Here is a 14,052-nt window from a genome sequence, read left to right on the forward strand (position 1 = left end):
CCCTTCAACACCCTGGCTGCGCCTTGAAATTCTATCCATAAAAGTTATGAACAGAATCGGTGACAAAGAGCAGCCCTGGCGGAGTCCAACTCTCACTGGAAACGGGCTCGACTTACTGCCGGTAATGCGGACCAGGCTCTGACACCGGTTGTACAGAGACCGAACAGCTCTTATCAGGGGGTCCGGTACCCCAAACTCCCGGAGCACCCCCCCACAGGATTCCCCGAGGGACACGGTCGAACGCCTTTTCCAAGTCCACAAAACACATGTAGACTGGTCGGGCAAACTCCCATGCACCCTCCAGGACTCTGCTAAGGGTGAAGAGCTGGTCCACTGTTCCGCGACCAGGACGAAAACCACACTGTTCCTCCTGAATCCGATGTTCGACTATCCGACGGACCCTCCTCTCCAGAACCCCCGAATAGACTTTTCCAGGGAGGCTGAGGAGTGTGATCCCTCTATAGTTGGAACACACCCTCCGGTCCCCCTTTTTAAAGAGGGGGACCACCACCCCAGTCTGCCAATCCAGAGGCACTGTTCCCGATGTCCATGCGATGTTGCAGAGACGTGTCAATGGGAGAGCCCACCTCAGAGTCCCCAGGCTCTGCTTCCTCATTGGAAGGCATGTTAGTGGGATTGAAGAGGTCTTCGAAGTACTCCTCCCACCGACCCACAGCGTCCCGAGTCGAGGTCAGCAGCGCACCATCCCCACCATATATGGTGTTGACACTGCACTGCTTCCCCCTCCTGAGACACCGGACGGTGGGGAGGAGGACCCACATTACCTCTTCGGGTTGTGCCCGGCCGAGCCCCATGGGTGCAGGCCCGGTCACCAGGCGCTCTCCATCGAGCCCCACCTCCAGGCCTGGCTCCAGAGGGGGGCCCCGGTGACCCACGTCCAGGCAAGGGAAAACGTAGTCCAAGGTTTTTATTCTTCATCAGAGGTTTATTGAACCGCTCTTTGTCTCATCCCTCACCTAGGACCAGTTTGCCTTGGGTGGCCCTACCAGGGGCATAAAGCCCCGGACAACATAGCTACTAGGATCATTGGGACACGCAAACCCCTCCACCACGATAAGGTGACGGTTCAAGGAGGGGAAAAAATCACACCTTTTATAAAAACTATATCATTATTTGGAACACTTGCATTTCATGTGTGTTCTGTGTCTACAATGATCTATCTAACACATCGTTAAAACAGAAACATTTTTCATGTTTTAGTAATAATTGACAAAATGTAAACACAGCGTATATAATGTGTGAAGCCTGAAGTCCAAATATCAAAGAAACACTTTCACAAAAGGTACAAATATAACAGAACAAGTGCACTTCTATTCAAGAATATAACTGCAGAAAAAGAACCCGTGTTAAGGTACGACATTGACATGCAATTGCTACGATCCCTTCGGTGGTGCAACGGTATCAATTGGGCGCATGTGGCCCGCAACAGAAATCTGTGCGGCCCGCATGACAGATCCTAGTTACAGTGGGGCAAAAAAGTATTTAGTCAGCCACCAAATGTGCAAGTTCTCCCACTTAAAAAGATGAGAGAGGCCTGTAATTTTCATCATAGGTATACCTCAACTATGAGTGACAAAATGAGAAAAAAAAGCCAGAAAATCACATTGTCTGATTTTTAAAGAATTTATTTTCAAATTATGGTGGAAAATAATTATTTGGTCACCTACAAACAACTAAGATTTCTGGCTCTCACAGACCTGTAACTTCTTCTGTCCTCCACTCGTTACCTGTATTAATGGCACCTGTTTGAACTCGTTATCAATATAAAAGACACCTGTCCACAACCTCAAACAGTCACACTCCAATCTCCACTATGGCCAAAACCAAAGAGCTGTCAAAGGACACCAGAAACAAAATTGTAGACCTGCACCAGGCTGGGAAGACTGAATCTGCAATAGGTAATCAGCTTGGTGTGAAGAAATCAACTGTGGGAGCAATTATTAGAAAATGAAAGACATATAAGACCACTGATAATATCCCTCGATCTGGGGCTCCACGCAAGATCTCACCCCGTGGGGTCAAAATACCAGCAACAGTGTGTGAAAACCTTTGTGAAGACTTACAGAAAACGTTTGACCTCTGTCATTGCCAACAAAGGGTATATAACAAGTATTGAGATGAACTTTTGTTATTGACTAAATACTTTTTTTCCCACAATAATTTGCAAATAAATTCTTAAAAAAACAATGTGAATTTCTGGATTTTTTTTCTCATTTTGTCTCTCATAGTTGAGGTACACCTATGATGAAAGTTACAGGCCTCTCTCATCTTTTTAAGTGGGAGAACTTGCACAATTGGTGGCTGACTAAATACTTTTGTTGCCCCACTGTAGCACTGAACTTGTACAAAATGACTACTGTCGTTTGTGACTGAATCATTCTGCACCTTTGGTGTTACTTATTGACTTTTCTTACTTCTGCTTTCTGACAAAAGCACATTTTCCCATGGCATTACGGTACCGGAAATGACATCTGCTAGTATAGCCACGAGCCTTGACCAAAGCTAATGAGCCGCAACATCACAACTGAAGTGCTAGGCTGCAGCAGCGGGCAGCAGGGGCGACTTTAGGCATGTGCAAACTGTGCACCTGCACAAGTCCGCCAAGACAATATATATTGAATATATAACAGAAAGAGAAAATAACAAGACAACTGACGGCAATGCGGCCGAAAAACATTGTGTTTCTTGTTAATTAGTACACTGCATTTACTAATGTCGCTAGAATTGGAGCAGTAAGCTATATGTAGTATTATAACGTTCTGCCGTAATTAGAATATCATGGGCCGTCACTTGGCTTTCAAGTTACAGACACGCACATATAGAAGCGTGTCATGAGCACGAGACGGCTATGCAGTTTCCGCAACAGACATGGCCATCCGCCATGCATAAGATACCATATTGACATTGGCGGGCGAAGGGGCCACCGAGTCTTTCTCTGCCCAGGGCCGCCATGAGCCTAGAGCCGCCCCTGCTAGGCTACACTACTGGCTGTGCTGCTGAGACTGGCCACTGGGCAAAGCTGACCATCACGTGTAGTAATAGCCCACATATTTTCAGGTTTTTTTGCTCTAGTTTTATGTAATTTTGTGCTAGTTTTGTAACGAAAAGATAGGCAGACTACAGCTGAAGATCTGCAGTGGACGCGAGAAGTTGGTGAGTTGTTTATTAACATATTTTTGTGATTTTAAGTTAGTAAAATTAGTGTAGGTCAGGTGGCTTTTTGCATATCGGCTTATTTTACAATATAAACTTTGAAGTAAGCTTAGTAAAGTAAAATTTGACTTTTGGAGGATTTGTTTTCCAACTTGAATTACTAAGCAATGAATTCAGTAAGCATTTTCATGATTTCAGTTCACATGAACAGGACTTTGCGCTGTTTACATCACCATACTCTTACAACGTTGAGAATGCGCCCGAGAATATCTAAATGGAATTGATTGAACTGCAGTCAGATTCTATTCTGAAGGCAAAATACAACAAAGTTGGTGTTCCAGGCTTGTATGCTTACCTGCCACCATTAGGGTCAGAGGATAATCTTCAGGCATATCATTTACGAAAGCTGTCAGAAAATCAGTGGACAAATTTAAACTGAGTTAGTAGAACATTAGGATTCCTCGATAACAATTAGACATTTAAAAAAATGTAAATTCAATGAGGAAGGAGTTGGGAAAAAAATATAACAGAGACACTGACTTAACTGATAATGAGTGACATGATGTAAAATCTATACTGGTTTGTGACTGGAGGATGGAAAAAAATAGGAAAAAAAATGTTAAAAAATTATTCATTATTTAAAGTAGGAAAGTTATAAGAGCAGTATTTTGATTGTTGTGATTCCATCAGTTGTAATAGTGCAGCATCTTTTATTTTTGTGTTTGGACTTTCCCTTTTTGATATTGCAACGGCGCTATCAGCCAGAGATGAATCACCCAAAGATTGAGCTGACATTACATCATGAATTGCAGAAGTGCCTATAAACGCGGCAACTCCGCACGGTCACAGGTGCTTTTCCAACTAGTGCAGAAAAAGGCAAGCAGTCCTTTTAAGGATAACGCACCACCTCAAAGAGCCATGTAAAGAGCAAAGAATCCAGTTGTTGTGACGCTCAGCGCCAACACTACATTATATTAGTCAGCCAGAGGAAAAATTCACTTGTGGTTTTAGTTAGAAATACTTGAATATTTCTGAAAATATTGTATTATGTAAAAGTGACCTAAATGTTGAAAATGTCACGTTCTATTGTGACAAATCGAGTAAATTAATTTTGCTTCTGCTAAACTTAGCAAATATTTCATAGAATAAATTTAGCTGGATTACGGACCAGATTTTCATAAATATGCAAAAGCTTGTGAATGTAATGAAGAGTGCACAGGATCAAACAGTCATTACAAATGCAATTGTATATTACATATTCTTTTTCCATTTAACATTTTTAAATGTGATTAGGTACTATACCTAAGATGCATTTTAATCAGCAGATTGTTCACTGATGATATTTTATTTATTCTGTCCCAATGTGTGCTTTTTATATAGCCCTAATCATTTGTGTTGACAATATTTCAGCTGCAACTTAGTATATCTAGAATGGGAATGTCACCTTTTAAACAACCCCGAACTCAACAAAGTGACACAGTGCAGAACAAAACAACTAGTTTTATTTAGTGTGTATATCCCATTTAGGGTGGCACAGTGGCGCAGTGGGTAGCGCTGCTGCCTCGCAGTAAGGAGGCCTGGGTTCACTTCCCGGGTCTTCCCTGCGTGGAGTTTGCATGTTCTCCCCGTGTCTGCGTGGGTTTCCTCCCACAGTCCAAAGACATGCAGGTTAGGTGCATTGGCGATCCTAAATTGTCCCGTGTGTGTGTGTACATATGTGCAGGGTTTGCCCGGGGTTTGTTTCCTGCCTTGTGCCCTGTGTTGGCTGGGATTTGCTCCAGCAGACCCCCGTGCCCCTGTAGTTAGGATATAGTGGATAATGGATGGATGGATATCCCATTTATCCCCAAAGAGAATTAATACAAAGTGGGGTGAATAATTTAAAAAAATAACTGACTAAAATAACTTAGACTAGGGATAGGTAAAGTCATTCCTGGTAGGCTGAAGTGGCAGCAGGTTTTTGTTTCAACCTCATTTCTTAATCAGAGTTCAATTATTGCTGTTGCAGTAAGGAGCTTTCCCACTGCAGGAATTGTTTTCTGGAACCAAGGACTTTTTAGAACTTTTGTAGCATAATCACCCAAACTTGGACATTTGCAGTTTCTGGTACTTTTTTTTTGTTCAGTCAGGAACTATTGTGAACTTGAGTGATGAATTGTTCTGATTGGCTGGCAACAGTCACTGGTGCCATCTTGCAAATATGTTGGTAGTTTGAGCTTTGGAGAGTTATCAGTGCGGCATGCCATACATAGCATCAAAGCAATAATCTCCCTTGTGAAACAATATGGTGGGTGTCTCCCCCATGAACTCCCAGTCATGCGGCACTTTGCACTGCATCACTCTTCTTTGCATGACACATATTTTGCATAAAGGTTACAATTCCTGTTGAGTTGTGGGTTGTTAAAACCATGAGGACTGATTGAGATCATTTATGTTAGATAGAATGCCTAGTGAGGGCTGGGTGGTCTCGTGGCCTCGGAACCCCTGCAGATTTTGTTTTATTCTCCAGCCGCCGGGAGGTTTTTTTTTCTGTCCTCCTGGCCATCAGACCTTACTTTTATTCTATGTTAATTAGTATTGCCTAATTTTATTTTTATGTTTTTTTTTTCTCTTTTTCTATCCTGTAAAGCACTTTGAGCTACATCATTTATATGAAAACGTGCTTCAGAAATAAATGTTGTTCTTGTCTTCCTTTTTAAGATTCCTCTTCTTTAATTACTTATTTGCTTAGTTCTCCATCTAATTTGTTACCATTTACACCTGTGTGTATTCATTATGGACAATCAGATTAGTAAAATATTTAGAAGGAAACCAAATAGAAACAAGTGAAGGACTGAGAATCATTAATCGGCATAAGGTGACAAATTATTCAGACAATTTCCTTGAAAAGGAAAACAATCCATAACATAAGAGTAACCTTATGTGGCAGAATTAAAACATTAACAAGTCGTAAAAGTTAAATATGATATATTATCGTAATGATTGGTTACTAATTAAGAATTAGGTTGGAACAAAAACCTGCAGCCACTGTGGCCCTTCAGGACCACCTTTGCCCATCTCTGGTTTAGACTAACAGAATAATGACTATTCCATTTAGCCAGTTATCAGTTTTTCCAGTTATAATTATTTTCTTCATCTACTGTAACTATAAACCATCTGTTAGTTGGTAGCCTGTTAGGGAAAATACTTTGTAAGTAGAGAACACTCTTAAGATGTTGTTAAAAATGAATCAAAAATTGGGTGTCTTTATTAAATCAAACTTGAAAGAATTGACTTCAGGGCACTCTACCAGTTCGTTGCAGCCAACTGACTGAAATGGCAAAAAAAGAACATTAAAACACAAATAGTTAATTTACATATCATCCAAATCATTTCTTTTTATATCAATGGACAAAGTAATACTGGAAACACCTAAATTATTAGTCTTGATGCACATTTACATCCTGCAAAACATACTGTACACCTTGAATACAAAGAAAGAATTCCTTAACAATGGCCGATGTGGGCTACATCTGCATCAAAACTTTATCAGGGAAGAGAAATCACTTTGCTCACGAGCCGGCCTCCTGCTGGGGTTCACAGACATGTCGATCCATCTTTGGATTACTTCTCTTGACAGGGTTACACTTCAGAATACCTGAGCAAAGGCCTGAAGTCACTCAGGACCTACACTCCTGTCGAAACTCAGGAGATGACTAGCTTTGAAAGGGCTGCAAAAATCTAACAGTAGCCAAGGGCTTGCTATGAAAATAGCAGCCTCCCTTGTATCGCTACTCCTGAAAGAATTTAAACTAAATCAACATATGCACACACTTATCAGTCACTGATAAATGTCAGTAACCATCAGGATGATTTTAACTAAGAGAGAGGTTTTGGAACATGCACTGATACAGGGCATTGCCACACCCACCACATGTCAAATCAACCCAGATTAGAACCCAAGTGCAGCCATGCAGTGGGCAACATCTCAGCACCACACTAGTTCAGATGGAATGGAAAAGTGTGAGGTTTTTTTTACTGTGGCTGGAGTGCCAATTCTGCCACCAACCCCCAGGTTTTTCCCTGCAGGTTGGAGGGCCTACATGCCATGTTGGATGCAGATTAACATTATACCCAGGACGAAGCAATTGCAGGCTAAGGGCCTTGCTCAGGGACCCAACGGAGTAGAATCACTTCGGGCATTTACGGGATATGAACCGGAGACCTTCCGATTGCCAGTGCAGATTCCTACCTCAGAGCCACCACTCCACCCAATCATTTAACTAAGCAACGCTCAGATTTTATCATTACTCATGTTTATTAGCAGAGAAAAAAGGCATAAATGTTAGATATGAAAAACAAAATCTGACTTAACTGTGTTCTCTTTCTAGCAGTTATTGAAAATTCTTTAAAAAATTCCATCCTTTATAGGGTGTCATGCCTTTGATGGCTGTTTTTATGTAAATTCCTATATGACTAATGTGTTTCCATGGTCCAGTTGCTTTTAAGTGAGGTTACTTTAAGCAGCTTATAAGAAACAGTTTGACTTACAAAACATGTGGAGTTACAAAAGTTCCAAGCCGCCATCTCATATCTTCTTACAAGCATATACACACTGGTTAGATTATACAAGGTTAAATGTGTGCATTCTAATGATAATAATGTTTCTTACATTTTCTTTTACATTTGCATATCCCAGAATCCTATGCTCTTTTTAAAACACATTCATATGGATCATTGTTCATGTGGACCTTATGATCTAACAAACTTATTTACACCTGCCTGAATTTCTGATTACAGAAAATTTTGATCACACAATACAGACAATATCAGCATTCCCTTATGAGCTCTGGGAACACAGATTATTCATTTAAAGGCTACATGTAAATAATCTTTAAAAACCATATTAAAATAAAATACACAAATCAAATATTACATGTCATATTTATCATACTGTAAAATATTTTTTTTTATCTGTATTACACTATCCATTTTCTGTAGTTGTTCTTTCCAGTTTAGCATACTAGTCGATCAGAGCCTATACTATGTACTATCGGTTTCAATAGAAGAACATCCCTGGCCAGGATGCCAGTCTATAACAGATTTCTACCACATCAGAGTCCATAAGGTAACTGGACGATAGACCACAACCAACAATGATGGCATCTCACAGCCTGGCAACCTCTATATGTCATACCTCATAATTTGGCACTAAATCTATACTTGGCCTTCATATAATTAAAACCCATTTTCTTATTGGATTCATACCACAGCCATATGCTTTTAATTTACCTTATTCTAAGGAAGAAGATGACCAAACATAACTGTGATAAATGTGCTCATATGTAGAGACCTTCACTTTTTTCCATTATACATAATAGAAGTAGTTCACAAATGAGATTCTGCATCATTATTAATATTTTCATTGTTTACACTTTTAAAGTTAAAACTGTTTTTCACTAGATAATTATTATAACATGTATTTAAGTTATAAGGTATGTATGTGAAAAATGTGGAAAAAACAGCTTTCACAAGACTTATATCTAATGGTAATTTTATTGAGATAAATAGCAGAGATAATTAAGTTAATTATGATGATAAAGCGGTGAGAGTAAAAACATGCTGAAGACAGCAGCTCCTGTGTAATGCTAGCTGGAATTTTATCTGGCACTCTTTCACACTCAGTGCAGCAGTGACTGCAAATCTACAACAGCTCTAAAAAGTTTTGCTCTACCAGTATCACATTTGTTTTTTTCTTCTTTGAATACATTTGACCTGCTATCTGATTCTATGAACATGAAAGCGTTTTGCAATTTTATTTAATAGTTCATTTTTCACATCATTTTTCTATTTCAGAATGTGGTTGACTTAGGCTCGTAGGAATCACAACTTAAAACCTGTCTTTATCATTATGAAGTATATACTGTCATATGTTGTACAACTAAAACTAATTAACAGTTCACTTACAAACACATCCTTTATTCTATCTATCTATCTATCTATCTATCTATCTATCTATCTATCTATCTATCTATCTATCTAGTATGAAATCTTCTCCTTTTGAATATTGTAACATTAGGTGTTATGTATATGTTACATGTTTTATTTACACTTTATTTATAATTACTGTGTATCACTCTGTGCTCTCAATGTAAGTGTGCTTAACAGGCAAATATTTAATTAAATTAAATGTTCTGCCATTTTCATCAACTACCTACGGTAATACTGTATTTTTTTTCTTGTGGGTGTCATCCTTGAAGGTGTGGATTAATCTAAGTAATTGAGCACACTATCTTTGAAAGACTCACAAGAACACAATAACAGCCTTTCAAGGCTGGATGGGACAGCATAATTATCTGAAATGAAATGTCAAGAAATTATTAGCATTGTCTATATATATGTGTGTATGTGGGAGTGTGTGTGTATAAAAAAGTCTTTTATTGTTTATTTTCAGTCATTTGTGAAAGATTACATGATTTCTATCACAAGACTTTTGCTTGGTTTGGACACAACTCCTGGATCTGGCTTTCTTTGTTCAGTAAGTTTAACTTTAATTGTTTAAACGCTGTTGTCATCATTATTAAAAACATCTTTTTTGGAAATCTGTCACATAGAGTATCTTAAGTACATAACTCTATTTATAGATTTTGCTTAGCTACATGAATGGTAAGCTTAGTATTCTGAGTAGTTATAATGTTTGTTTCTAGGGTGTACCTCATTCTAATGGTATATATTCTATTCCCCCTCTTTTTCCCTTTCTTTGTTCAGTAAGTTTAACTTTAATTGTTTAAACGCTGTTGTCATCATTATGAAAAACATCTTTTTTGGAAATCAGTCATATAGAGTATCTTGAGTACATAACTCTATTTATAGATTTTGCTTAGCTACATGAATGGTAAACTTAGTCCTCTGAGTAGTTACAGTATAATGTTTGTTTCTAGGGTGTACCTCAGTCTAATGGTATGTATTCTATTCCCCCTCTTTTTCCCTTTTATCAAACAGCAATAGTTTTGTTCTCATGTATCTAAGAGAGGGATTCATTTTCAGATGAATTCTAAAAACGTTCATTATTTTCTTCAGGTTGGTGAATATCCTTCCAAAGATTCCAAAGTGAATCTATTTTTCCCACAGAAACACCAGGCTAGAGCTCCTTCTGGTGGCCTCTGAAGTTCTCACAACCCCTAAACTTGCTGTTGTCATTAAAGACCACACCTTTATGGAAGAATTCCTGCTTTCTTGGTATTCAAGGGAGCAATATGGTCCATGCTGTAACAGCCTGGGACTACGGTATGTCCTGTCCACTTTTAATCTTTTTGCCATGTTCAGGAGTCTCTGTCAGTTTATATGAGGCCACCAAAAGCAGAACGGGGTCTTAACTGGCCTGGTCAAGTCAGCCAACCCCCAACTGCAACCAACAGTCTGTGACCTATAAGGGCCTCAAAATAGGGAATTGGTTTCAGAACATCAACAATATAAGTAAAACTCCAAACTATACAAAAATGTCTCATGAGAGAGAGAGAAACTGTAAAACTCTGGCTTGTGAAAAACAGTCCCAAAGATGAATATTCATTTTCAGGAATGAATAATATAAAAAAAAATTCAGCAAAAAAACAAAATAGGGTTTATGTTAAAGGCAACTCAAATGAGAATAAGTCCCAACACAAAATCAGGAAAGAAAGCAAGAAAAGAAAGAAAAAGAAAAAAAAAACAAATATCAAAAAAAATGATACTCAAAAAAACATTTCTACAATGTTCAATAATCCACTCGTGAGATCTTCTTTAATGAAATGGTACTGATGATACTCTTAGTATATTGGTACTGTATATTACTGCCACCTGTTGCTTCAAGCCAACAAATGTTGAGAAACTATACCTCCTCACTGGATTCGCACCACAGGATGTCAGACAGACGGTAATGAGCTGGGCTGAAAGGTAAAGACAGGACCTATGACACAGACTATAAGGACAAATCCTGAAATCCTGGCTCTTCTTGATATGTGGAATGCTAGGCTACTAGTAATAACAAGACACCACCATATGAAGAGCCGCGGCAGTAAGACTACTCACTGATTCTGACCTCGACTCTGTGATGGGGAAGGGCTTGAACCTGGTAAGTGCAACCTGCCTAACAATCCTGACAAATATAAATGTGGACATCATCAAATGGTGGAACACCTACTCCAGTGTCCATTGTTACATCTTCAGTGTAGTGAGGGACAGCAGTGGCATGTACTCACAGTTGGCGCAAGATGGTGGAGCGATATGCCAAGAAGATCTGCTACTGTATATGGAGGGAGAATTCCTCTGTCTATTTTATTTGCTAAATTCTTTTTTCCAATCCAGTGATTTTAGCAAATTTCATTTGTAGATTCTAAATAAAAGCATTATTGACTTTTTCCTCCAGAAGATCCCTTGGTGTTAGTGCAGCAGTATTACTTTGGCTGACACCTTCAATTAGTTATTATTTTTGGCATGAAGTACAGTGATGTAGCACATGTCCGACTGTTTCCATTCATCCAAATGTTGCACACTTTCCATTTTAGTGGTGACCTCTGAGATAAAATCTTTGATTTAAAGCACTTTAACATATCCTTAATCTACTTAATATTACTTCATCTAAATATCATAGTTCGTTTGCGGTACCGATTTGTTTGCGTTAATCCGAGAGAGACGCAGCGGGATGAGGGGATGGGGGAAAGCCCCTCCTCACTTACACACCAGCCTCAGGGCGTATATTACATCCACTTAGCTAGCGAACGAGAGAACTATTTAACGGATTTAGATCAGGTTTTTTTTATATAATATGCATTGAACATTACGGTTAATTTTGCAACTTCCCTCATCATGCTAAGAATCATAGTTCGCTTGCAGGAGTGATATAATCACGCTAATCCACGACAAAGGCTGCGGGCTGTGGGGAGGGGGAAGCGTAATGTCAGGAGTGGGGAGTCGGTCTGCCTCTGTATTTTGGAGCGTAACTTGCCTCCGCTTAGCTAGCCATACCTTTTTCTTTATTGATTTTTACAGTTTGTCCTATTTCACTACTACGTGGGCGGAGACGGAGGGAATGGCTAGTGGTAATATAGAAAGGCAGAGTGGTGGCTCAGAGGCTAAGGATCTGCGCTGGTATCCCGAAGGTTGGCGGTTCGAATCCCTGTCACTGCCAAAAGAGATCCTACTCTGCTGGGCACGGGGGCATGTAGTGTCCTTGCCAGTAAATGCTCTCCCTTCTTTCACACTGTTTTTCTTGTCCCCTCCATTTGCCTTGTGTCACCCTCTCCTGCATGTCAGCCAAGCCACCAGTCACAATAGGTAATAGAAATTAACAGCCATGTACGACATGGTTGATGGACAGAATAGAAAAAAAAATGATGAGGTTCATTGAAAATAAAACGGCTGTAATAAATGCAGTTTGGTGTAAAGAAAGCAAGTGCTGAATACTACTGAATAAAGACATTGCAGAAGTGAGAATTCTTAATAAAAAAGTCCATCTGGAACGACTACTCACCCTTGGGTATAATACATAATGAAAAAAGAGAAAATAAGAATATTCGAATAAATACACAAGATATTGAATGCACAGAAACAAACATAAAAGGGGACAAGCTGTACTGAAGAAGTAGTATGTGATTTAAGGTGTTGGTGGAAGGGAGTTAATAAACATAAATCTACACTACAGAATATCCCAGATTATAATCTAGAGGGGCACTGAACAAAAATAATGGGAATGATATTGGGTGTCATGTCTGAAATACTTATTTTTAATAAAATATAAGTAGTGGAAGGATAAACAATAATGCAATTAATTCTATTGTGGTCAAGCTTGTATTAAATGAAATGGTGATCACAAACTATAATTACAAACAACTGTGAAATACATTCTATTTAGAATAAAAAAACACCACCACAGTGCACAACACCTCTCCAGCCCCCTGTGAACAAAGATAGCCCAAAAGGGAAAGTGCAAAAAGAACAAAGGATGAAAGCACAATTCATTTTTGAAAAGGTTCAGCACATGCAATACCTGGGGTTTTCATTAAAATAGATCTCCTGTGAATAAAAGTACTCTTTTTATACTGGTAATCTTACAACAATACAGTATATGCAGTATACCATTTCTAAGAAATGATAATGCAAAATAGATTTCTGCATCTCCAGATGACAAGCACCAGAAAGTAATAAGAGTCGATTTTAATTAAGATGAGATGAAAAACTTGAGAGCCTAGTTTAGTCTTAAGCTCATTAATTGTAAGAGTGAAAGATATCAAAAAAAGGCAGACAAAATTGCCTGTTGAAGCACTCAGGAGATCCAAGATGCAGAAAATGTGTAAAGGATACCTTGCTGGTTTGCATAAAATCAAGATGGAGACAAATAGGATAGATGAAGTAAAGATGTGAAAAAGTGTTAGGGGAGCACCTGTGAAGGTGAGAAAATAAAGATAAGAGAAAATGGGGAATGTGATAAAGTAGTACAAGAACAAAATGAATTTAAAACTGAGGCTTGAAAGGAAAATATGCAAAGCATGATGTTTAATAAATGGCTTCATATTTCAAAAGAAAAGAGCCCCCCTGCAGTAAGGTCTGCAACATAGATTAATCACAAGTGCAAAACACTAATCACCGTGTTCCTCTAAAGCTAAAAGTATCAACAGAAAAGAACCTGGTGGAGTCCAAAAGAATGATGTTAGTCTCAGGAAAGTCAGAAAGTAGAGCAAAAGAATATTTCATGTTTCTGTTGTCTTTTATAAAGTACTCCATATACAGTGCATATAATATAATACAAGATAAGTCAACGATTATCTGCATTTAGGACTGAAGCCAGCAAGCACTTCTTTACACAAAGAGTTGTGGGAATCTGGAATGAACTATTAGTCAATTACTTGAAGCAGAAACCTTGAC

At 38.8% G+C, this 14,052-nt stretch overlaps 1 protein-coding gene across 4 annotated transcripts in view; it reads left to right on the top strand.

The window, feature by feature from the left end:
* The window catches only part of kcnt2 (potassium channel, subfamily T, member 2), a 368,106-nt gene that overhangs the window by 273,164 nt on the left and 80,890 nt on the right, over nt 1-14,052 (top strand). For 3 of the 4 annotated variants that reach the window (XM_039735377.1, XM_039735378.1, XM_039735380.1), the window contains one exon: nt 9,608-9,691. The exons of the other annotated variant lie outside the window; for it this stretch is intronic. In XM_039735377.1, coding sequence (XP_039591311.1) covers nt 9,608-9,691 — 84 coding nt within the window. The remainder of the gene's footprint in view (nt 1-9,607; nt 9,692-14,052) is intronic. 4 annotated transcript variants of the gene reach the window in all.

Source organism: Polypterus senegalus, chromosome 14 (assembly GCF_016835505.1).
Source record: "Polypterus senegalus isolate Bchr_013 chromosome 14, ASM1683550v1, whole genome shotgun sequence".
NCBI classification, from domain to species: Eukaryota; Metazoa; Chordata; class Cladistia; order Polypteriformes; family Polypteridae; genus Polypterus; species Polypterus senegalus.